This window comes from Mus musculus, chromosome 1 (assembly GCF_000001635.26).
Source record: "Mus musculus strain C57BL/6J chromosome 1, GRCm38.p6 C57BL/6J".
Classification (NCBI taxonomy): domain Eukaryota; kingdom Metazoa; phylum Chordata; class Mammalia; order Rodentia; family Muridae; genus Mus; species Mus musculus.
Genome location: NC_000067.6, coordinates 12,775,547 through 12,798,527, shown reverse-complemented (window position 1 = coordinate 12,798,527; position 22,981 = coordinate 12,775,547). Strand labels below are relative to the sequence as shown.

The following is a 22,981-nucleotide window of genomic DNA, read 5'->3' as shown; positions in this document are numbered from 1 at the left end:
AAAAGGAAAATGACTACGTATTTTCTGAGCCTGTTGGGAGAGATTAAAAAAAGAGATCCAAAAGAATATTTTTCTGAAATTCTTTAGTTTTAAGCTTTGAGAACAGATACTCTGGAGGCCTAAAAATTATTTCCAATTAGCCGTTTTGATGTCATCTTCAATTCTCATGATTGAATCTAAGTGGATCTTGAGGTAGAGAACCCAACCCTACCTTTGACTAGGCAAACCCTCCATGTGCATCCATGAAGAAATGCTAAGTAAACTGGAAGCAGTACCCAGTGCGGGAGAATAAGGGCTTTAGGATGATATTCCCAGGAAGCCATTCTTCTTTATTCCTGCCTCAGAATCCCTCTCAAAAGAGTCCAGCTTTCAAAATCCCAGCTAACCATAACCCTCATTTTGCTGTGTGCAGGTTCAGGGTTGGGAGCTGGGACAACAGAGACAGCTCGTCTGCTGGAAGGAACCGTGAATGCTTAGTCCTGAGACTTCAGCAGAAGCAATGGTTCAAGCCCCATTAACTACGTCTGAGTAAATGAACATATGAGGAGGGTCCACAGAGACTGGCGTATTCATCCATCCATTCGGGAAGTTATTTGGCCCATCTACCGCATCCAGGGCTCTTGCATAGACACTGAGTGAACAGACCTTGGAGATTTCTCCCGAAAAACCAGCAGGGGTTACCTGCATCTAAGAAAATCCCCAAGTTTTCCCATTAACCCTTGAGATTTGTGAAGGGAATGTAACCTCATTCATGGCATGTCACCTTGCAATATTCCACTCGCTGGGGGCCCTCATGGGAATATTTTCATACGGCACCCACTGAGAATCCAGGATTTTCTTTTCTTTTCAAAATACTTATTCATTTTATGTATGTGAGTACACTATCACTTACTGTCTTCAGACACACCAGAAGAGGGCATCAGATCCCATTACTGATGGTTATGTGGTTGCTGGGAATTGAACTCAGGACCTCTGGAAGAGCAGCCAGTGCTCTTAACCACTGAGTGGTCTCTCCAGCCCAAGTCCTGGGTTTTCTATAAGGGATGTCACATTGGTACATCCTCCTGAGTGAAAACACTTTTTGCTCTGGTGTTAATATGGCTTATCTTCTTTAAAATTTGAGTGTTTTAGACCTAAGTAGGTCGCTAAGTACCTTTCCCAGGAGTAGTTTTTGCCTCCTGACAAGGTTACTAGGAAGTGAGGCCAGCCTTGTGTTCCCAGGGCACTTAACTTGTTTTTTTTCACTCGTTGCCATTAATGATTGAGAATAAAATCTTCTGCTGGAAGCTGCTAGCATGTTCTTGCAACTTTGACCCACTGACTCTATGCTCCTTAAACCTTTTTCTTCAGTAAGTTACCCTGCCTCGTGGATTCTGTTATAGCAACAGAACATGGACCAAGGCAGAGACGAGAGAAGTTAGACTCTTCATTGTTGAGTCTCCTGGAACTTCTCATATATAATATTACCCAGTGCAGTTCCCCTCATCTGAGACTGTGGGGGGAAAGGAACGTCATGTTTTACCTGTTCTGTAGCCGGTGTTGTTGAGATACACAGCAAAGGTCCGAGGCTCGTGCATTGCCTGCCACGAGGGAGACGAGCAGTTCTCATTGTTGGTGTAGACATTGTGGTTATGCACGTACTTCCCAGTGAGCATGGATGAGCGTGATGGACAGCACATGGGCGTGGTCACAAAGGCATTGGTGAAGGTGGCCCCACCCTGTTCCATGATCTTTCTCGTCTTGTTCATGACTTGCAGGGAACCTGAAAGGCACAGGTCTGACACTGGTTAGCAAAACACACACTTCCATAAGTCATTTAGATAGCGCTGTTCCCTCATTTATTAGTTCCCTTCCCCGTGTGAAGGAGTCTACAATTCTATCAGTTCTCAATTCTAGAACAAAACAAGCCATTTGGGATCCAAACATCTCAGACATTCTGTAGAATAAACAGTAAGCACATTTCAATCTCTCTCCTCTTTAACCACAAAGGAAAAAGCATGCAGGCTAATCATGTAATTAAAGCCAGACTTTCTGATATGAGGGAGATTCCAGTGTCCTGAGCCTTTGAAGATCCTGAGAAAACAATAGCTTGGTACAGAGTAGCAAAATCCTGCTAAGCACAGGGAAAGCCTAAGGACACTGGAGTTTAGCAGATACAACATTTAAATCTTAATTCTAATGCAGACAAAAAAGAAAAAAAAAAGAACCCTATAAAGCAAAAGATCCTCTAAGATACCTGTAACCGGACAGAGGGTCATAAGGAGGGAGAGGGGGAAAAAGGTATCTTCGAGGTAACTTGCTATCCTCTAGCAAGCTAACCAATATCTGCCCGTGTTTCTCTCTGGATAAGACTATTGGGTTATGCCTTGGACAGTTTACACAACACTTTTAAGGTTAGGTTGTCTTCTTGCTCAAAAGTATGGGCATGAACGCAAAATAGTTCTAACTTTAAGGGTGAGGTGACATGGTAAATGAGATTTCTAAGGAAGAAAAACAATCTGCCCCACTCCTCTGACTGCCGCTGAAACACTTCCCGCTCCCCCTCCCCCACCCTCCCCACAGAGAGGCACAGGCCAAATTCTGTAGTCTTTTCAGGACTTGTCAAGAAATGTACTACAGAGTGCTACAGTCAAGCCCATTGCATTTGAATCCCAGAGCCTCAGATTTCTAACAGGTGACACTCTTTCCAAAGAAAGGAGGGAAGTCTTTGGTTTCCAAGGAAAATGGGACCTACTCCAGAGTGTTTTCTATTCACTCAGTGCACAGGACAGTGTGTGGGGAGCTTCTAATTGCGTCTCATTAGAACTTAACTATGGTTTTGTGCAGGGTGCTTGTGACTGCTCCCCCTTTCAGTGTTTTTCTGGAGACCAGGCACCTTTCATAGTCAGTACATGACATAGAGTACACACCCACTTTGGGTGGGCAGGAGCAGTGCATTGCTGGGGACACAGGGAGAACTGCATGGCTGAGGCTCCGGTGATGAGAAGAGCAATAGAATTCTGTGAACTCTGTGAACACCATGGTTAGGAACATGGAACATTTTCTTGATGAGGTGTGACCGGAGAAGCAATGAGAACAGTTCAAATGCTAGGCAGACATCCTGGGGTCTGATAGGAGCCACACAATAAAGGCAGAGTAGGGTCTTAGTTACAGGCAAGGAATGTGATGAGCAAAGCTTTGAGAGGTGTTGCTGCAGCAACAGCAGAGATGCTGTGTGCGTTAAAGATCACAACCAAAGGGCTGCTGATGACATCCTGCCCTGCCCGGCTTAGCACTCAGGGTTCCAGAAGCAGAGTCAAAGAGAGGCTGTAATTCATGGCGGAGGGCGGAGTTGACTAATGGCTCAGACTTACAGCACTAAGAAGGAATCTGGAAAGGGACTGCTTTCACTGATGATGCAGAGTAACTGAAATGAATGTGCCTCACAAAAGATCAAAGAGAAACCCGTGGCAGAAGGGTTGCCTTTTACATTCGTATTGGGGGATCATAGACGGGAAACGTCTTGAACATGAATTTATGAATAAAGATGAGAAAGTTGAAAGACTTCCAAAGATGTTCCCCAGGCTCCTCTTCTCTCCTGTTTAGGGCTATGTGGTACTCAATTCTCAGCTAAGAAAAGCAGCAAACGTTGCCCAATGGTCTATTTCAAAGAACCAGCTCTCAAAGTTTCCTTTATAGGCCTTTGTTAAATTTTTAAAAGAAAGAAAGAAAGAAAGAAAGAAAGAAAGAAAGAAAGAAAGAAAGAAGAGGAGAGGAGAGGAGAGGAGAGGAGAGGAGAGGAGAGGAGAGGAGAGGAGAGGAGAGGAGAGGAGAGGAGAGGAGAGAAGAGAAGAGAAGAGAAGAGAAGAGAAGAGAAGAGAAGAGAAGAGAAGAGAAGAGAAGAGAAGAGAAGAGAAGAGAAAAGAAAAGAAAGGAAAGACCACAGCTGGAGGCCATCAGCCGAGGTCCTGCATCCCCAGTGGACACCTCCTGCTTACAGACACATTTGGACTGCAAATGTGGGACGGGGATGGGAATCTGACTGAAAGCCATAATAATATAAAAACTGGGGTTAAGTTTTCATTAGCCTAGTTCGTAGTTAGAGGAATCACTCATCTCCACTGTCTGGTTTTTAGTTATCTGAGCTGTGTTGTCATCCTGATTTCTCCAGCAATTAGCTAACATATCTGGTCTAGGGATGAGATCTCACTTCTAACACTTCCCGTATGCTGAAGCTACTTGATGCTGGCCCACACTTGGACAGATTTTGAGGTTATGTGTTCAAGGCTGGACACAGAATCGAAGACACCAAGAACTGGGAGAGACTTGGGTGAACATCCTCCTCATGGTGATCGATCTAAGAGGCTTAGATCATTTCAGTTCCAAGGCTCTAAGATGGACTGAAAATGCAATGTATCATCCACAGCTTTCCTCTAGGTACTTCATGCCCATTTGATCCTAACAGTAACCATTTATGCTGTGGCTGCCAATGACGTTCCAGATACTGCTGAGCTGTAGAGGGTTAGGCCACATACCTAGAGTTACACAGTCGTAAGCACTCAGCCCCAGAAGCTATGCTCCCAATTTCCAGGTGGCCTGAGTATTGGCTATGGCATGGATTCTTTCAAGACCCTGAAGCACGAACAAAGTCCTACCTGCGTTGTCACCTTCTGCTTCATCTGGCCTTGGGGAGGAGGCAGCAGACCCCAGAACCCATATGTTACCTCTCCAGAGCCATCAGTACCGTGGCAGCAGAGGTTTGGGACAGGCGAGCCTTGTAGATTAGGCCTCCATAGCTAACAGGCATGTGCACAACAATGGCTGCCTCTAATAGGTAGGATTCTGGGAATACAAAGATGACAAAACAGGGATTTAAGCTGCTTCTTTCAGCTGGCATGACCCTGGAAGGAAGCACCAAGTATTTTCCTCTTTCTTTTAGCTGTGCATAGATTAAAGATTGTCAATCACACAGCCTTACATTGTTATCTGCCCCTGCTGATTGCCCCACTGATGGTCTTTGACAAATTGTACCAAAGCTTATCATGCCCTGTAACATAGCTAGGAGTGCCTGCTGTTGATCTCAGTGCTCCGGAGGCAGAGGTGTGAGGGCTGTGAGTTCGAGGGCTGTTTGGCTTACACAATAAGACTCTTACCTCAAAAAACAGACAAACAACCAACATCCAGATGTTGCCACAGATCGGCCTGAGCAATTCAACAACATCCAGATGTTGCCACAGATCGGCCTGAGCAATTCACTTAACCTCTCTGGATTTGTCTTTCTCTTCTGTGAAAAGGAGCGCTCTTCACTCATTCCCAGGGCTGTCAAGAAGCAAATGTTTTGCTGCTATGATGGGCTCCCTTGATGCAGGAAAGTTGTTGCTATGGCCACACAGTTGGCACTCCATATCTGTGGGCTCCCCATTGGAGCTTTCAAACCAATTGCAGGTTGAAAGCACTCAAAGATATTAAAAGGTTCCAAAAAAATCAGTAGACCAATAAATAAATAAATAAATAAATAAATAAATAAATAAATAAATAGTTGTGTGCTGAACACACGGAGACACTTTATTCCCAGCCATCATTCCCCAAACTATATGCAGCATAACTAGTATTAACAAAATGTTTGCATGGTATTGGGGATTATGAGTAATCTAAAGTAAATAGCAGGATATGTATCCCATTTTATATGTGGGATTTGAGTACCCAATATGTTTGGTATTTGTTGGAGTCCCATATGAGTTAGTTTTCTGTTGCTGAGATACAACACCAAGGCCAAGGCAGTCAGGAGGAACAGCTTATTTTGTCTTGTGCTTCCAGAGGGATAAGAGTGTAGCATGGTGAGGAAGCAGCAGGCATGGAGCAGGAGCAGGGTGTGGAGGGCTCATGTCCAGTGTCCTGCAGATAGCAGTGTCCCTCTGCTCACTCCAACCATGCACATGCTTGCCAGTATCATAGCTTTTTTGATTAGGGAAGGTTGGTACTAAATATATAGATAGTCTCTCTAGTGCAGCATGCTTTCTCATGCTAACCACTATCACCCCTGTGGCAAAGAATGGGATACTCAAAAATAACCATTCCCATATTAAACATGGATGTATTGGTATAGTGAATATTGGAATCTAAAAACACAAGAAGAATTACAAAGAGAGTATTTTTCTGTCAGAACTATTCAGTGGGGTGGGAAGTGGGTATGGGGAGGGAGAATTAGGGTAAGAGGAAACCAAGATGTTTTCAGCTAAAACCTAAAGGGAGAAACAAGTGGGAAAGGAGGAGAACAAGAAAGGTAATAAATCTGTCTGGAATGTTTCCAGGTCACTAAAGCTCCCTCCTCTCTTCCCCCACCAAAGAGCCAAGGCCCTTAGACACAGAGAGCTGTGGGCATGAGAGGCAGGCCTGCATGCCTGCATGCCTGCATGCCTGCATGCCTGCACAGTCGCAGTTCACATGTGGAGCAGCAGATGTGAGAAGCTCACCTGGCCTCTGTCTTTTCAGATTTCACACTCACAAGACATGTGGGTTTATAGAACTCTCTACTGACCGCACAGTACAGGCAGTGGGGGAATACTGAGAGTGGCAGGCTCTTGGGTCAGGCGTTGGGAGGCCAAAGGGATTGAGTGGAGCTGGCTGTCCCGGGAGCCAAACCACAGCTAACGGGGTGGCTGAAGGGCCTCGTGGGAGCTAGCCTGTGACTATCTCAGAGGAGTGCAGTTCTCACTCTTCAGAACTAAAAAAGAGAATAGAAAAGAGAAGAACAGGAAAGGAAAATATTTTAAAGTCTTGGTCTTGAATAAAGTCAGTTCTTGGCACTTGACTATGTAGCCTTAAATTCACAGAGATCCACTCTGCCTCCTGAATGATGGGATTAAATTCATGTGGCACCATTCTTGGCTTGGCTATTTTTTTAATGTAATAGACAAATAACACATACCCACAGACTAACCCCACAGCGATCTGGTTTAAATCTCCACATATTTACATATTTATGGCTTAATTCCATTTGTGATCTAAGGGAAAGTAGAAACTGGTAGGACAGGGTCAGCTCAAGTCCTAAGAACGTAAGCAATGCCATGCTGAGATCTCTGTGTACTAACAGTCATTTGCTTCTCAAAGTGGGACCAAGGGGCTATTTAGGAGAGAGTGAGCATCTATTCTCTGTCTTGCTAATTCAAGTTGAAGAAAGTGAAGAGTTTCTCAGGTATTTCAAATGTCTTTCTTTTGATGTGTAAAATATGTAAAAGTTCAGACAAGAACAGAATGGGTCACACATCTGGTTTTATTAAATCTAACAAAGCTGAGGTTCCCCCCCCCCCCCCCCCCGACACACACACACACATACACTGGTGCACTTGTGCATTTTAGTCACAATAAAACACAGATGCCGTGGATGCTCTTGGTGACTAGTCTCCCCAGAAGTAGCCATTGTCCTGAACTTCACACTGATGTTTCTGCGCATGCGTCCTGTGGGCAAAGGAATGATGCTGAGGGGGGTGTGTCTGGGGCGTTGGTGAGAGGACTAGAGAGAGGACTGAGGCAGAGCATGCAGAGAGCACTTCAAGAAGCGGTATGATAACACATAATCTGCTGTTTTTATAAACGTCTTTGAGTCCTTATCTTAACTGCAGGACCTACCCTGTTAAAAGTAAAATCAGGGGTTTCTTAAATTCTGGAGGAAGCCCAGTCAGGGGGTGCTGAATTGGGCAATGAGCATGCTCCCTACAGGTCGTTTCCTCCTGGGGTGTTGATTGCTGTCTATCCTGTCTTTGTGGGTGGGATGACACGATTTATTCACAGCAGTGTAGACCAGTGCTCTCTGGAACCACATGTAAGGTTCTAGCACTTTCCGTAATGAATTCCTCATGTGTCTCCCTCCCTTTACAAAGGACTAGTTTATTTATTTGCCCTCACAGTTGAGGACAGAGTGAATGAATGCTTTTCCTTCCTAGCTTTGCTCTCATAACATAATTAGAGCCCTGCTCACTCTTTGTCTTTCCAGACAGGCTCAGGACGGTCTCATTCTTTCCAAATAAGACAAATAGTCTATTGAAAACTTCATAATTTTCTAAGCATTTTTCTAAGTGTGTAGCAGCTTTTCTGGAGGCTCAGCACTCAACTGCTTTAGCCTTCCAGGAAAAAAATTACCAAAGCAATGGTGTAGTAGACTACATGTAAAAGAAAAAACCGAAATAAACCCCAGTTCATCACTATTACAGTGAGCTAGCATCTGGAACAATGAACCAACAACAAACACAAAAGCAAATAGACAGAGAAATGACTTGTGTCAGTAAGAACCTGGACTAATTTTCACACTTGCACACAGCTGTAAGGGATGTAAAAACAATGTGGTTGCTATGGAAAACATTGTTATTTCCAACCATACTAAAGATAAATTTAAAATGATATAATTATATATTAAAGATAATATGAAGTGTTAAAAATTAAAAAACCCAGCCACTGATCTTACTTCTAGGTATAATGTTTTCTTTTGTAAAAGAATTGAGAAGAAACTCTTGAAGATCCTTGCACACACATGGTCATAGCAGTATTGTTTACTTGCACTAAAAGAAGGAAACAACTCAAATTCCCAACAGTAAGCATAGAGGATTTAAAAATGTGTGATTTATGTAGTATATTGGAATGGAATAGAACACATCCTTGAAAAAGAAGTTCTCACACACTCTAGAGCAGGGCTGGATCAAGAGAATGCTACACTGTGTAAGTTTAAAGTCTGTCAAAAAATTTCAGCTCCTAGGGCAAGGAAGAAGTCCAAGATGGTAGCTGTTCAATGGTAGAAGGTTTCAGTTTAGGTTATGAAAAGTGTTCTGGCCAGGCAGTGGTGGCGCACGCCATTAATCCCAGCACTTGGGAGGCAGAGGCAGGCGGATTTCTGAGTTCGAGGCCAGCCTGGTCTACAAAGTGAGTTCCAGGACAGCCAGAGCTATATAGAGAAACCCTGTCTCAACACCCCCCCTCCCCAAAAAAAAAGAAAGAGAAAAAAGGAAAAAAAAAGTATTCTGGAGATTGGTTGCACAACAATGTGCCTGAACAAACAGACCAAACTTGTTAAAAACGGTTTCGGGAGGAAAATCAAAGAACAATCAATGCAATAAGGGGCTCTGGAGAAACTATGTGCATGTTATACAGGATCAAGCCATAATCACCACCACCAACATGGCTAAGAAGGTCTCCTCTGCACTCCTGGCCCATGCTTGACTGTCCTTCCTCATCACCAGGTGGCACAACTGGAGAAGGAGGGCCGGCCCATCTCCTACTTCTGTGTTGGTCTCCCAGAACCCAGAGAGTACTAGGCATTGACAGGCTGATTTTAGGAAGGTCTTAGTGATTGTTCGATGATGGCTCAACAGATGTGAGAGACTGGCTCAAGCTGCAGCTGTGATGATCTGGGTCAAAGACAGGTCCTGATTCATCATCTATTAACCCGAGACTTCACTAATCCTCTCTTTTTGCCATGCATAAACTCAGGGTAGTGAGAGCAACCACTTCTGAGGATTACTTGGAAAACCCAACGGTCTAATGTTCAGCATGTCATCTGGCTAGAGAATTGCAGAAAGAAGGTCAAGACAGGAAGGAAGGCACAGGCTTGACCGAGAGGGTTTACCACCATATCTTTCTACACCCCAGAGAATACAGCACTTAGCAATTACCCTGTAAATATTTACTAAATGAATACGGCGTAGGATAAGGCAAAAAACTTGAATTCTATTAAAAAGTAAGTATAACCAGTAATTCCTTATTTTATTTTAAAGCCAGCACCATAGTGTTGAAGAAGGACATGATGGATGCCTACATCCCTTTCTGGGAATTGGGTTAGCTATTTCAGAACTGATGTGTATCTAGCCCAAGTGTACTGAACACCTACTGTTGTCTAAAATGGCGACTATAGAATAAAGAGAACAGCCTTGACCTCTGGGGTGTGTGGAAGGGGCAGGCTTGGAGAGGTATGGTGGGCTGAGCCATAAGGGAGGTGTGGAACACCGGAACTGCTTGTGACAGCTGTTGTTTCTCCAGGGAGATACAAGGGGAGAGATAGAGATGCTAAGACTCACATGGGATGTGAGAAGTTAGTGGGAGCCAGCACATGACTTCCATAAGCAAAACTGCTTCTTTGTGCACAGAGTACGGTTTTAGGGAATGGCAGAGCCCTTGAGATCCACTGGGGCCGGGAGACCTCAGCTCACTTGCCTACAGGGTTCATGCTACAGGAGAAAGCATGGCGGTCACTCAAGGGTTTTAATTCAGGGTGACCTGATACAGTCGTTTAAAGGTAGCTCTAGCCATGCACTGGAGAATGGGCATGAAGGGACCAAGGTGCTGCAGAAACAAGGTGGGTCTAGAGATGTCAGCTCTGCCAGGATGTGGCAGGTGTTAGGGAAGATGAAGTCAAACTTGAGTCCTACATTTTCTTTTCCTGGAAGTGAATGAGTAGGTTTTGAATATGAATGGACAGCCAGGAGTATTCATCATAAAGCCATATGTGCATGGCCTTTCATTCTGACAAAGATCCTGAAAATCAACATACTTTTTATTTTTTAAATATGAAATGAGAAAGCAGACTCAACAATGGTCCCCCCAGTGGCCTTTAGTACGTCAGCTCCCAGCTAAACTCTAAGAATCAACTTTGCTGTTATTTCATGGTCTGATCCTCAAGACCAAACCTTGGGATCTCTCCGAAAAGTCCTCCCTATGGTCAAATTGAACAGCACAGGTAGGCTCTTTTGATCAATGACCTGGAGCAAAGATGGGAGTACAGCAGGGGAGTTGAGGAGTGGTGGTGACAGTCTGCAGGATGAATTTTGTGTCTATCATAAACTACTCAGGAAGATCTTGGCTATGGGCTTACAAATAAGGGCCCAGGGCTAGGCAGTTAAAGAGCAAGATGTTAGAGGTAAGCTGAAACCACTAAATCTTGGCACACTTCATTTGAGTGCTCTTGAATAAACTCAGGAGACACAGTTCCAAAGTACAAACCCAGGCATGGCGAGATACTGCAAAGATATGTGGAACACGGTTACATTTCAACTACATATATTACGTCTGTGCATGGTGGTGCACACCTTTAATCCCAGCATTCAGAAGGTAAGGGTGGACAGATCTCTCTGAGTTTGAGGCCAACTTGGTTTACAGAGAGTCCCATGACAGCCATAGGTCACACCCTGAGATTCAGTTTCAAATGAATGAATGAATGAATGAAAAATTTGAGCCTAGTCACCTACAGTTGTACAGTTACTTCAGCAAGCTATGGATGGGTAAGTCACGCTCTAAGTAACCATTGAAAATTCCTTGACTCAATCTTTTATATACATTCAGAGAAAGTCACACTCTCATGAACTTTGACATACTTAACTCATGTAGTTCTCAAATTAACTTCGTTCTTTCCACTTTCCCCTTTTCTTTTTGATACAGGGTCTTGCGTGTCTCTGGCTGTCTCTAACTCACTACACGGCTAGTTAAGATCACCTTAAACTGCTGATCTCTCATCTCTACTTTCCAAGTTATGAGACTACAGGAATGAGCCACAATTCCCTTGGTCCAGGGTTCATAAAGTTTATAAAGTCCACGACCTCTGTGGATTCCCAAGCTTCCCATCTTCTTCTCCTGTTTGAAATTATTCTTTAATGCTGTAACAGGACGGATATAATACCAGAGAAGTAATACTGAAACAAATCAAATAGTTTATGAGCCGTACGAGTTCGGTTTGTTAACCAGATGGTTGTTAGGAGCAGCTAGCAAAGCACTGGTCCTCTAAAGGACCACTGGTACCACTGATACAGGCGAGGCTCTGGAAAGCATTCGAATCAAATAGACTGGCAAATCAAAAAGTCAGATTCTCACCCAGCTCCACATCCTGGTCGTCAGTGAGCACAAGGATAATATTGGGTCTGATGTTTTTTCGTTCCTGCTGTATCCTTCCTCGGAACCTCTGGGACCGAACGGTGGAACACAGGCTTCCCAGCAGCTGTGTGCCCAGCACGGCAAGCAGCAGAGCCCAGAGGGAATACTTCATTGTGCTTGGTCCAAAGTTGCAAAGTCTTCCAAGCTCCTTGGTCGGCTGAGTTCTGGGAGCTGGGGTGTAGGGGATGGGGGAGGTATCAAGAGAAATAGGGAAAAGGGTGAGAATTAAATCCAAACCGAAACACGGTTGTAGCAAAAGGGCCCGCAAATAAGCCAGAGCTGGCAGGCAGGCTGGCGGGACTGAGCTGTGTGTGAGTCACAGGTAGCAGACCCTCACTACCACCAGGGAGATTTTAAATACTTGATTATTTTACAAAATCACTTTTATCCTTTATTCTCCATCCAACTTTCCCGTTCCCAGCTATTGCCAAAGTGTAATTTGCAGGACCGAGCTGAGATGTAAAAGCTTTCTGACAAGAGCTAATACCTTGAATTAGGTATCCTGGGTGAATAATCAATTTCTAGACTCAGAGGTTTTCAGAACATCTGCAGATGGAGTCCTAGAAAGGAGAGAGGAAAAAATACAAAGGCAGCATCAGTTAAGGGTTTCAAAACAGGCTTTTGATCTAAAGTAATGCCTTGGAACGTGGATTTTTTCCCTTTCTTCTGCAAAAGGCAGTGGGTAACACACAGAACTACTGATCAGTGACTCAGATAGCATCTCCATTTCCCAAGCAGCTGTACAAACAGTGGCCTGGGCATCTTTAAAAATCCCCAATGAGACTAATGGATGAGAGGAGACGGCCACTGGGAAGGTGCAGAGTGGCTGGTGTGGGCATGCTAGGGGAGCCTTGATTGTCGGCATCCCTCAGTGACTGTCTACCAAGAAGAGTAAAATGCAAAGCTGTCTCTCGTCATCTGCATCATGCCACTCACTAGCCAGGAGAGTCATCTCTGCTGACAAAGACTTCTTAACAAGTAAGAGACCGAACCACCTTTTCCAAGCCCTGGAGAAGCTCCTAACCATGCCCTCAATCACCAGAACAAAACACAGCAAGGTTGATCCTGTTCAGTCCTGGGCTCTGCAGTGGCACCTTGGATGGCAGTGTCCCCTCGTGCTGTCAGTCGCCAGTCTGACTGTTGTCAGGACAGGGTTTGGAGCAGCTAGCACAGCGTTGGTTTTGCTGCTAAGGATCTAAGGAAGCCGCAGAATGAGAAGCCTGATTGGCTCTGAGGCCAGAGGCAAGTGGCAGCCCTTCCACAGTAGGAGTAAATAAATGCAATCCAGAGGGGGGCATAGCAGACATCTTTGTAAAGCTGCATGGGAGGAGACATCTGAAAGGGTTGGGAAAACGCTCCTCCACTTCGGAACACTAATCTGCAGAAAGCTCATCTCTCAGACTTCTGAAAGACAGCGAGAGGCTCTTTATTTCCCTCTCCTCTGTTATGCCACAAAAGCTTTTCATGAAACTAATTAGATAGCAGCCCACTTCATCAGCCTCTCCACCCCACACCTGAGGATCTGTATTTTGATGTGCAACAATAAGCTGGCATAGGATAAATGGGTAGGAGTGCTTAGGCGCAAGCATCACAGAGCAGGGGAAGGTATCCTCATGCATGCCCATGCTCCAAAGTCTGGAGATGGGCAAGAGGCAGCCAAAGAAGAATGTGTGCATCCTATCACCCACGTTGCTTGTTTTGTGCAAACATATGCACACTTTTGCCCCTATTATTTAAAAAAACTGTTTTGTATACAGTTTCAATATCTCTCACTCTGCAGCCTATAATCTCTCTCTCTCTCTCTCTCTCTTTGTGTGTGTGTGTGTGTGCAAGCGCGCGTGTGTGTATCTCAACACTCCTCACCACCACCACCACCACTACCACCACCAACAAGAACAACAACAACAACAACAACAAACTAAATTTTTGAATGAAAACCTGATGTCTGCAAATGAGTCTCCCCTAGGTAGCTAACTGTTGGCAGGGCAACAGCAAGGTACTTCCAACTGATCCTGTGCTCTGGACAGTCAATAAGCAGGATTTCTTGTTTTTCGCCCTTAACTCAGGGTTATTCCGGCAATTGCAGTGCACGCTAACAACTCCAGCCTGCAATTATTTTGCACTGGCTGCCTGGTTTTTTGTGCACTTGCTTTAAATCACAAAACACCCAATCTGAACACAGAAGAGAGATGACAGCAACAGAAACTAGACAGCAAGGAGCAGCTTTTTTTTTTGCCATGAACTGTAGGGTCAGGCTTAGCTGTTCAATATAGACCTTCAAGCCTTTAGGGTTGGTCCTATTCTGTGAGTGTTCTTACCTCCCAGAGGCTGCAAGGGTGTGTGAAGAGTGAGCAGGTCTCAGCTTTCTTGCTTTGGGTACAGTGTAACCCACCCTCTACTAAGAGGGGTGATGTAGAGACAACTCATGGTTAGCTCACGGGGAGCAGAAGACTCTTGACAATTATGCCAACAACCCTCCTGGAACCCAGTCAACAAGGCCAGCTCTTCTTCTCCTTATCTAATTACCTTTACCTCTTCCTTCAGGAAGCAGAAAATTAGCACCTTGCAAAAACTGCATCTGAAATCGAGTTCTAGTAAAGAACAGAGCAAAGCAATGCTGCTTTCTCTGATTTCATAAACTTCCTCATGCTAATGATGCAGGCAGATGCTGAATGACACGGCTTAGTGGACAAGGGGACTTGATCTGAGCTTGATTTCTGGAAACCACATGGTGGAGAGAGGGAAGTGACTTGAGCAAGCTGTCTACTGACCTACATACTCACTGTAACACGTGCACACTCAGCATCCAAAATAAATAAATAATTATAAGAAGAAGGCATTACCTTTAATTGCTATTTAAATTTAATTCTAATTTTACACCCATGCAGGGTACACAATGTGATGTTTATGCATATGTGTGCACTGTGGATCAATTATGTTTAGCATCAGCAAGTATTTGCTGCTAAATTTGGAATTTAGCTATAGTAAAGAATGGGGTCTTAGCAATTTTTGAAATTCACCGTGTATTTATTATTGGTATTGCCACAGCTAGCCCAGTTTCAGGGATGGACCTGACTAGGGTGGTAGGAGAATGAGGAAAAGACAAGAAGGCACACACATGGACAGGAAGCTGGGTTGGGTGGTCTGGCCTCTCCGATGGAGAAACGTCAGCATCCATCCCAGAAGTTCAGTATGTGTGTTTATCATAAAGAAATCAACAGGGAGGCAGGGATTATGGGATACAGCTGGATCAAGTAGATAGACTTTGCTAAACTCAGTAGGAGCCATTTCTGATGGGGAACTGTCTTCGGGCCATAAATATCCAGGGGTGAAGAGAGGACACTCTGGGGGACATTTTCTGCACACATTATCAACTATCACACTCAGGCCCTGAGCAAAGTTGGACATTTCTCTGAGCCTCACCGTTGTGGCTTTGCTCTTCTCCCTAGGGTCCTTGGGGTCCTTGACACGGCTGCGCCTAGGTCAACAGCATACATTTACTCCCTCAGGCCTGCCTCTGCATCCTACAATTATTGTTATTAGTATATTTTCTTGAAACTGGGTCTTGCTGTGCAGCCCAGGCTGTCTTTCGACTTTGTTATAGTGCTGGGATTACAGGTAGGGATCTCCACGCCAAGCTCACAGTGTTCTTATTAGCAGTGAGTGGTCAGCTTGCTGTGCAGTAGAACTAGAACACTCACTGTGTGACTGTAACTCTGCGTTCTTCATCAGAGCCCACCTGTACTCCCAGGATATTATGAATTCAGGGACTTCATGCATAAAGCATATAAACAGAGTAGTAAAGAGATACTCAACTTTGGGACACATCTATCTAGAGGTAGCTCTGGGTCCTTTGTCATTGTCCAGAAACACACAAAAACACACCCTAAAAACACAGGGGCTAGAGAAAAGCAAAGCTTTGTGATATTTAAATAAAAATGGGGGAGCTGGAAAGACAGCTGAGCTGCTGAGGGTGCCTGAGGCTTTCCCACGGGACTCAAGTTTAGTTCTCAGCACTACCTGGGACAGCTCCCAATTGTCCTTTACTCCAACTCCAGGGGATTCAGTGGACTCTCCTGGACATGGGAGGCATCTGTACGGGTGCATGTACATAAATGCCTCTCCCCATACAACTTTAAAACAAATCTTTAAAAAATACCAAGCCTACTGTCAAGTCAGGGGCTCCTCAGTAGAGCACTGGCCAGCACATGTGAGAAGTAGTTGTTAACAAGCAAAGTCAACACTACACACAATTCTTTATTCAAAGACAACTTTTAGAGCCTGTCGTCCTTTCCCTGTTTTCCAGCTCTAGAAGGAAATAAAATGAGGAAAGAAAACAAAAACAAAGCAAAACAAAAACACAGGAAAAAAACAATGCAGGACTTGATAGCAGAGACAGGATGCCACACTTGAATTAGATGCTTTGTGGTGCAAGACAAGTGCCCTTAGAGACTAGCCATTTGTCTTGAAAATGAATAGCAAAGGGAAGCCATGTAAAGGAGGCTCTGCCTCTTTCTCTCACACACAACAAGTGTCCTTGAGGGATGCTGTTGCTGTACTCTCAAATTAAGACCAGACACGACCTGCCTTTACTCGGAACCATGAGACTGAAAACCCCAAATATGGGTGCTGTCATTTGGTGTGAGGAGTTTACAGGGATTTGTTTAGGGCAATCAACTGAAACTATGCATGTGGCATTTTGTTTGAAGTCGTCTGTAAAATAAAAGGGAAGTTTAAGCCGATGAGAGCGAGTTTGGTTTTGTGAGGTATGTGTAACAGACCCTCAAACTGAACAGAATCCCGTCTGCCCAGGAGGTTGTAGGAGCTCTGGCATCCCAAAGCCCTTAGTGCGGACAATTAGTGAGAGGCTGGGTAGAGTGTTTACCCTGGTCTTTAAAGGTTCATTGGTAGAGCATCTGTCTAGAATGCACTAGGCCCCAAATTTCATTCCCAGATTAAAGCAGGATTACCACAAAATTAAAGAGGAATGGAGCCAAAATGCTTACAGAGCTTCGCTAATGCTCACAAAAGCAATTTTCCATGGCATCTGTGAATTTTTGGGAGGACTTGAGTATTTGCCAAAGGTCTATGAGGTCAGAGCCATGTTGATAAAAATACTGAGACATTATTTTTCTTCTGCCTTGGTGCTATTTGTCCCCAGGCTCTAAGAGCAGTGGCAGGAAAGCTGAATTGGCCTTAGTGTGAGTGAACGGGTGTCGTGATCCAGTTTACACATGCCGGCTTCACTTGAAGCAGTAAAGGACTTAATTTTATAAACCTTTGAAATGTGCACACACATTTTCCTCATACGGCTCTGTGGTTAAGCTGAGATGCATGCAGAAGTCCCTTTTCCTCACATCTACACTCTAGGGAATAGCACTTCAATTTCAAGCTAAACTAGCCATTCATTTATCCATGGAGCAGCACGGTTTACTTGACACAATCATTTGTATGTGGGCATTTTGCAGACATTTTCTCAAATTGTGAGATGGGCCTATTATTTCAAGGACCCAAAGAGACATTATTTGTCACTGATAACAGAAATAAAGCTTATAGCGCTCAAGTCAAAATCAGAAGTTCAGAAAATGTGCCTAACTTACAAAAACTCTGTAGCTTCCTAAAACACAAAGCTTATTTTCAATCACATTGGTGATGATATTAATAATTATTATAATAAAATTAAAAGATAATAATTTTCATATTGCTAAATAACATGTCCCAAAACTTATGACTTGTATAATTCAATGCATGTAAACACAATGAGTGAAAAGCAACTTGTGTGAAAATCCATCAATGTGTTTGAGATTCCCACCTCAGCCTCTCTCCAAACTCATCAAGGGTGGCTGTAACGGTAAAGAATATCTCAGTCCTACACGTGCTGCCTCTTCTACTTACTAATGTGCAGCCAGATTCTATTACGATGTTTAGCAGAACAGTATATTTCAGCAGAGCAAAATAGACACTCTTGTCTGGTATGGTAGCACACTCCTGTGATCCCAGAATGGGGAAGGCTAAGACCAGAGGGTCACCAGTTCTAACACAGCCTTGGTAAAGGGCAGACCCGTCTCAGTGAACAATGAACACAAACGACACAAATGAAAAAGCAATCTAGCTCTTTTCTTTTATAAAAAAAATAGATATATTCATTTTATTTTATAAGTGTTTTATCTACAGCTTATCATTCACAGACTTAGTGCAGGCTACCCCTGCAGTGTGGCGGTAGAAGAGACCCATGCACCCTTGTTCACTTTATTCAAACTGCATAGGATTTTCTCAGTAATCTGCTGCATGTGTGAAATCGATCAACTTAGATTTTTTTAGACTTTTCTCTTTGCCAATCCATGGAGTAAGAGATTAGAAAAGAATTGAGAGGAGAGATCATAACAAAAGATGTACTTTGAAAGTTAGAGGTACAGCTCAGAGGTAGAGTACTTGCACAGAGTGCACAAGACACTGAGTTTGATCCTCAGCAAAACAGACACACAGACAGACAGACACACAGACACACACACACAGACACACACACACACACCATAACAAACACACACACGCTACACCACAGCATAACAAACTAACTTTGGAGCTTAATTTTATAATATCAAGAATTAAAATCATCAGAAAAATGGTTTTAATGGAGCTACAGCTCTAGCTTGGTAAAATGTTTGCCCAACTATGCAAAGCACTGGGTTTAATTCCCAAGATACCCACAGAGAAAATAAAAAACACAAACAAAAATAAGTGAGTTGGCTATGGGTGTTTCAGAGAATGCAAAAAATTGGGATCAACACTGTTTGTTCAGTTATCTTGGATTATGAATTTGGAAAACAAAGACACCTAAATATTATGGAAATATTATGGAAAGGACCAAAAATAACTTAGTATTTCTGAAGTGGGTGATGGAACATATCCTAAGGAAGTGACATCATGTACCAGAGATGGGAGATGACTCCTAGAAAGGGCTCAGGCGGGAGGGGGTGCATCTGACTTTTTCTCTTGCTTTTCCTCCTACGGGGTTGCCTGGCCAGCGCTGACATGAGGGAAGGCGCCTAGACGCATTGTACCTTGGTTGATATCCTTGAGAGGCCTGCTCCTTTCTGAAGGGAAATGGAGGAGGAGGAGATGTGGGGGAGAGGGGAGATAGTGGGGAACTGGGAGGTAGAGAGAGAAAAGGAACTGTGGCTCAGATGTAGTGTATGTGAGAAGAATAAGAAGGGAGAGAGAGAAAGAGAGAGAGAGAGAGATTCAATTAAAGTAGTTTTAACAAAGGCAATGATTTTGATAAAAAGAAATAGAAATAAAGTCTTGTGTATCTTAGGTTGAAAATATATATCTATTTGTCTTTGTTTTTACCTATTTATATAGCCAATTTGTTTATTTAAAATATTTGCTTGTGCACATGTACACGGGCCTGAGCCCAGAAGAGGACGGTAGAATTCTTGGAGCTGGAGTTATGGGAGATTGTGAACTGCCTAGTCTGGGTGCTAGAAAGGGCAGCAAGCACTACTGAGACCAGCCTCTCGATTTGTAGCTATCCTTTCCCCATGGATGTGTGCTAACTAAGCAGTGTTCTCTTACTGCTTCAGAAAATGGAATAAGCAGCAAGAAAGGAAAAAAAAAATAAACTAAAGAATTTTGCAGGGAGCTTTCACGCCTTTAACATGGAAGGCACCCAGGACATTTTGAACATCTCACTGGCTGTACGCAACTATAGGTATGGCCGTACCCAAGTGCAGGAATGCTGGGAATTCTGGTGAAGGAGCTTCTACTGGGTGTTGCTGTCTGCTCCACACAGGTACGGGTCCACCAATCCTTCATGCTTAATTTGTGTGTGTATACTGTGACATGTGCAGTCCTTAAGTTCTGTGTATAACTCTATTTATGCCCAGGCACATAGAATCTTAAGTAATGAAGAAATGTATTTACACATAGATTCATGAATCATGAAAAACTATAATCACTGGTCAACATTAAACAACCTTGGGCACTAAAAACATGCTTTTCAAAGACTTGTTGTAGCTCAGTTGCAGAGGGCATGTTTACCATGCTTTAAGGTTCAGAGATCAAATCCTGGGCCTACAGACAAGCAATATAGAATTCTAAAGATTTAATTTTTGAGACAAAGCCTCGCTATGTAGTAGAGATTGCCCTGAAACATACTAGGTGGTAGCCCAGGCTAGCCTCATTTCAGGCTCTGGGATTACAGCATGTACCATGACTCAGCTCAGAAGTGGGGAATCAACCCGGACACTATTGCATATGTCAGAAAGATTCTGCTGAAGGGACCCTGTTATAGCTGTCTCGTATGAGGCTATGCCAGTGCCTGGCAAATATAGAATTGGATGCTCACAGTCAGCTATTGGATGGAACACAGGGCCCCCAATCGAGGAACTAGAGAAAGTACCCAAGGAGCTGAACGGGTCTGCAACCCTATAGGAGGACCAACAATAGAACTAACTTGTACCCCTGGAGCTCGTGTCTCTAGCTGCATATGTAGCAGAAGATGGCCTAGTTGGCCATCATTGGGAAAAGAGGCCCCTTGGTCTTGCAAACTTTATATGCCCCAGTATAGGGGAATGCCAGGGCTAAGAAGTGGGAGTGGGAGGGTAGGGGAGCAGGGCAGGGGGGGAGGGTATAGGGAACTTTTGGGATAGCATTTGAAATGTATATAAAGAAAATATCTAATAAAATAAAAGAAGTGAGAAATCATTTTATTAGATATGTCGAACCTTGTTTTGATTTCGTAATGTACATAAACCTAGCACAACTCAGATTTATTTTGCTATTTTATGTTTCTTATGATATATTTGTTGAAAGAAACACTTATTTTCCAAAGAGTAAGATGGAACATCTCTATTTCAAGAGCATTTCTTCACATACTTATCTCACAGTCAAACTCCACAGGAGGAAGAAACATCTCACCTCACTGTAAGAAATTAAGCCACAGCTAAGTGGACACCTTTGACCTACTTTCTGTGGCATCAAGGCCCTCACAGGTGTAGCTGCTCTCAGGAGTGACAAACTGGAAATAAAAGCTTACTTAAGTCACACTGTTGGCCATAAAGACAGAGTTCTCAAGGACTGGCCAACATTTCACAAGAGGCAGAAGGAATCTAGTCTGCCTTCACCCCCCATCCTCCTCCCCCCTCCCTTCAGAAGACTCTAGCTCCTAGCCCAGGGCAGATCATGGAAGTTAATTTAATTTCTCCCACTTATTATTTATAAAATATAAACAAACACTTATAATTTATAGGATAGCTATAAAAAAAAAGTCCAGTGGCCATATTAAAGTCAAAGGTTTTGCTCCGAGATATTTTTCAAGTAAGCTTAAAATTCAGGTTAGTTATATACAGCTAGTTTCAGGAGTTATACCAGGAAATATTATTTTCAGATCTTTTATCCCATTAGTTCACTAGATCATTCCAGTCCTTTCCTGGCAAGATCCACATGCTTGCTATTTTGTGGCTGTGCACTTATCCCCAGATGACTAATAAGCATAGCTGTACACGTCAGGAAGAGTGCAAACATGGCCTGAGGTCACCGAACATGTTACAGTGTGACCAGTGAGAAGTGAGTGGAAGGCCACTAAGAAAATCAATTCATTCATCTTCTCCATAGAGCATAGACGGACTGCAAATTATCAGCCTATTCTTATCGACACCGGCCTGACTTACAGCATTTTCTTCCAATCTAATTCACCGATCTATCTCAGATCACGATCTCAACACACAAACAGAAACAGATTAGCTCCGAGGAGCTGCACCAGGGCAGGGGTTTATAGCCATCAATTCACTGACATTTACAGGTTTACAGGATGTTGCTTGTCTCTAGGACCTGTAGTAACTTGAAATTTACCCCAGGAATGTCTTGGTTTACTGCCTGAACAGAAGATGGAGAACATTTTAGGAAGTGGAAACATTTTACTCAACTTTAGTCTCTAAAGTTGATACTTGTCTTGTTTGTAAGACAAAAAGCCTTCCTGGGCTTCTGGCTCAGACTATGATCTTTGCTCATGGATGTTTGAACAAGTTGATGTCTACTTGCCCGGTAGTATTTACAGATACATGCTTACTGGAGGAATAGTCTTTAACATTCATCTGGACTCCTCAGCTTCCCACACCCAGTAGAGTTCCACGCCTAGAATTTAGTTTCTCACTAAGGACTCTACTTTGTTTTCCAACTTTCATTTCTCAGCACACACAAGAGCAGTTCTTGTCACACAGAGAAGGAGTTGATGTAATTAAATCAGCTGATGTGCCCTGAAAGTAAAACCAGACATTCGTGAAAGCTGATCACCAGGGGCCATTCTGAACAATGCCTATTTCAAAGCAGCCCTAAGCACGCTCTTCTCTTTACCAAATTGGTTCCACGAAATGGAGGGAGGTGTTATTAAAACCTGATGTGATGCTGATATCAGAGATTATAATGCCTTGGGGTTGTACTGATTTGAATGTCCAAGCTTTGAAAGCACGGGGCAACTGTCAATGATATTGATAAGCTTGGCAACACACAGAAGGTAAATGATTCTTAACTTGTTACACTTGATTCTTACATGGCAACTGTCAATGATATTGATAAGCTTGGCGACACATAGAAGGTAAATGATTCTTCCTTGCTAATTGAGGGGAACAAAATTAAACACAGCTCTGCAAGTTTAGATTGTGTCTCGACATAAAGTTTGTATGTAAAAGTGAGAGGAAAGCAAAACAGTGTTCACTAATGGACAAATGAGCAAAATTTGGAAACTTAATAGCTATGATTCAAGAGGAGCTTGAGCCATTAAGAAGGAAGTCTTTGTAAAGCCTGAATGACAAGCACACCAGACTGCTGGCCCGCTACCGTCAAACAAGAAGCAAACGTGCCAAATACATCTGACAAGTTCATAGTCCTCAGTAGCCAGAGTAGATTCTTAGCCCTTCGAGTCTGGCTACTGATTTTCCAGGGCCCCAGCATTACCAGTGTTTCCAGTTCCGATGGAGCTCAGGATGTTGGTGATGTTTCCTGTGAAGCTTCTGTGTCTTGATTGTATTTAGTCACAATTAAGTATCCAGGATCACATTTGATACGTTTCTGGATGGAAGGCCAAGCTACTGTA

The 22,981-nt window shown here is 43.5% G+C and overlaps 1 protein-coding gene across 8 annotated transcripts in view; it reads right to left on the bottom strand.

Moving 5' to 3' along the window:
* Sulf1 (sulfatase 1) overlaps positions 1 to 22,981 on the bottom strand; it is a 168,996-nt gene that overhangs the window by 62,665 nt on the left and 83,350 nt on the right. For 7 of the 8 annotated variants that reach the window (XM_006495510.4, XM_030253970.1, XM_006495513.4 and 4 more), the window contains 3 exons: positions 12,377 to 12,449; positions 11,830 to 12,060; positions 1,523 to 1,762 (listed from right to left, as the gene is read on the bottom strand). In XM_006495510.4, the coding sequence (XP_006495573.1) occupies positions 1,523 to 1,762; positions 11,830 to 12,001 (412 nt within the window). In that variant the 5' untranslated portion in view covers positions 12,002 to 12,060; positions 12,377 to 12,449. Of the gene's footprint in view, positions 1 to 1,522; positions 1,763 to 11,829; positions 12,061 to 12,376; positions 12,450 to 12,928; positions 13,081 to 22,981 lie in introns of those variants that run through there. The other variant, XM_006495514.1, reaches the window with a different exon arrangement.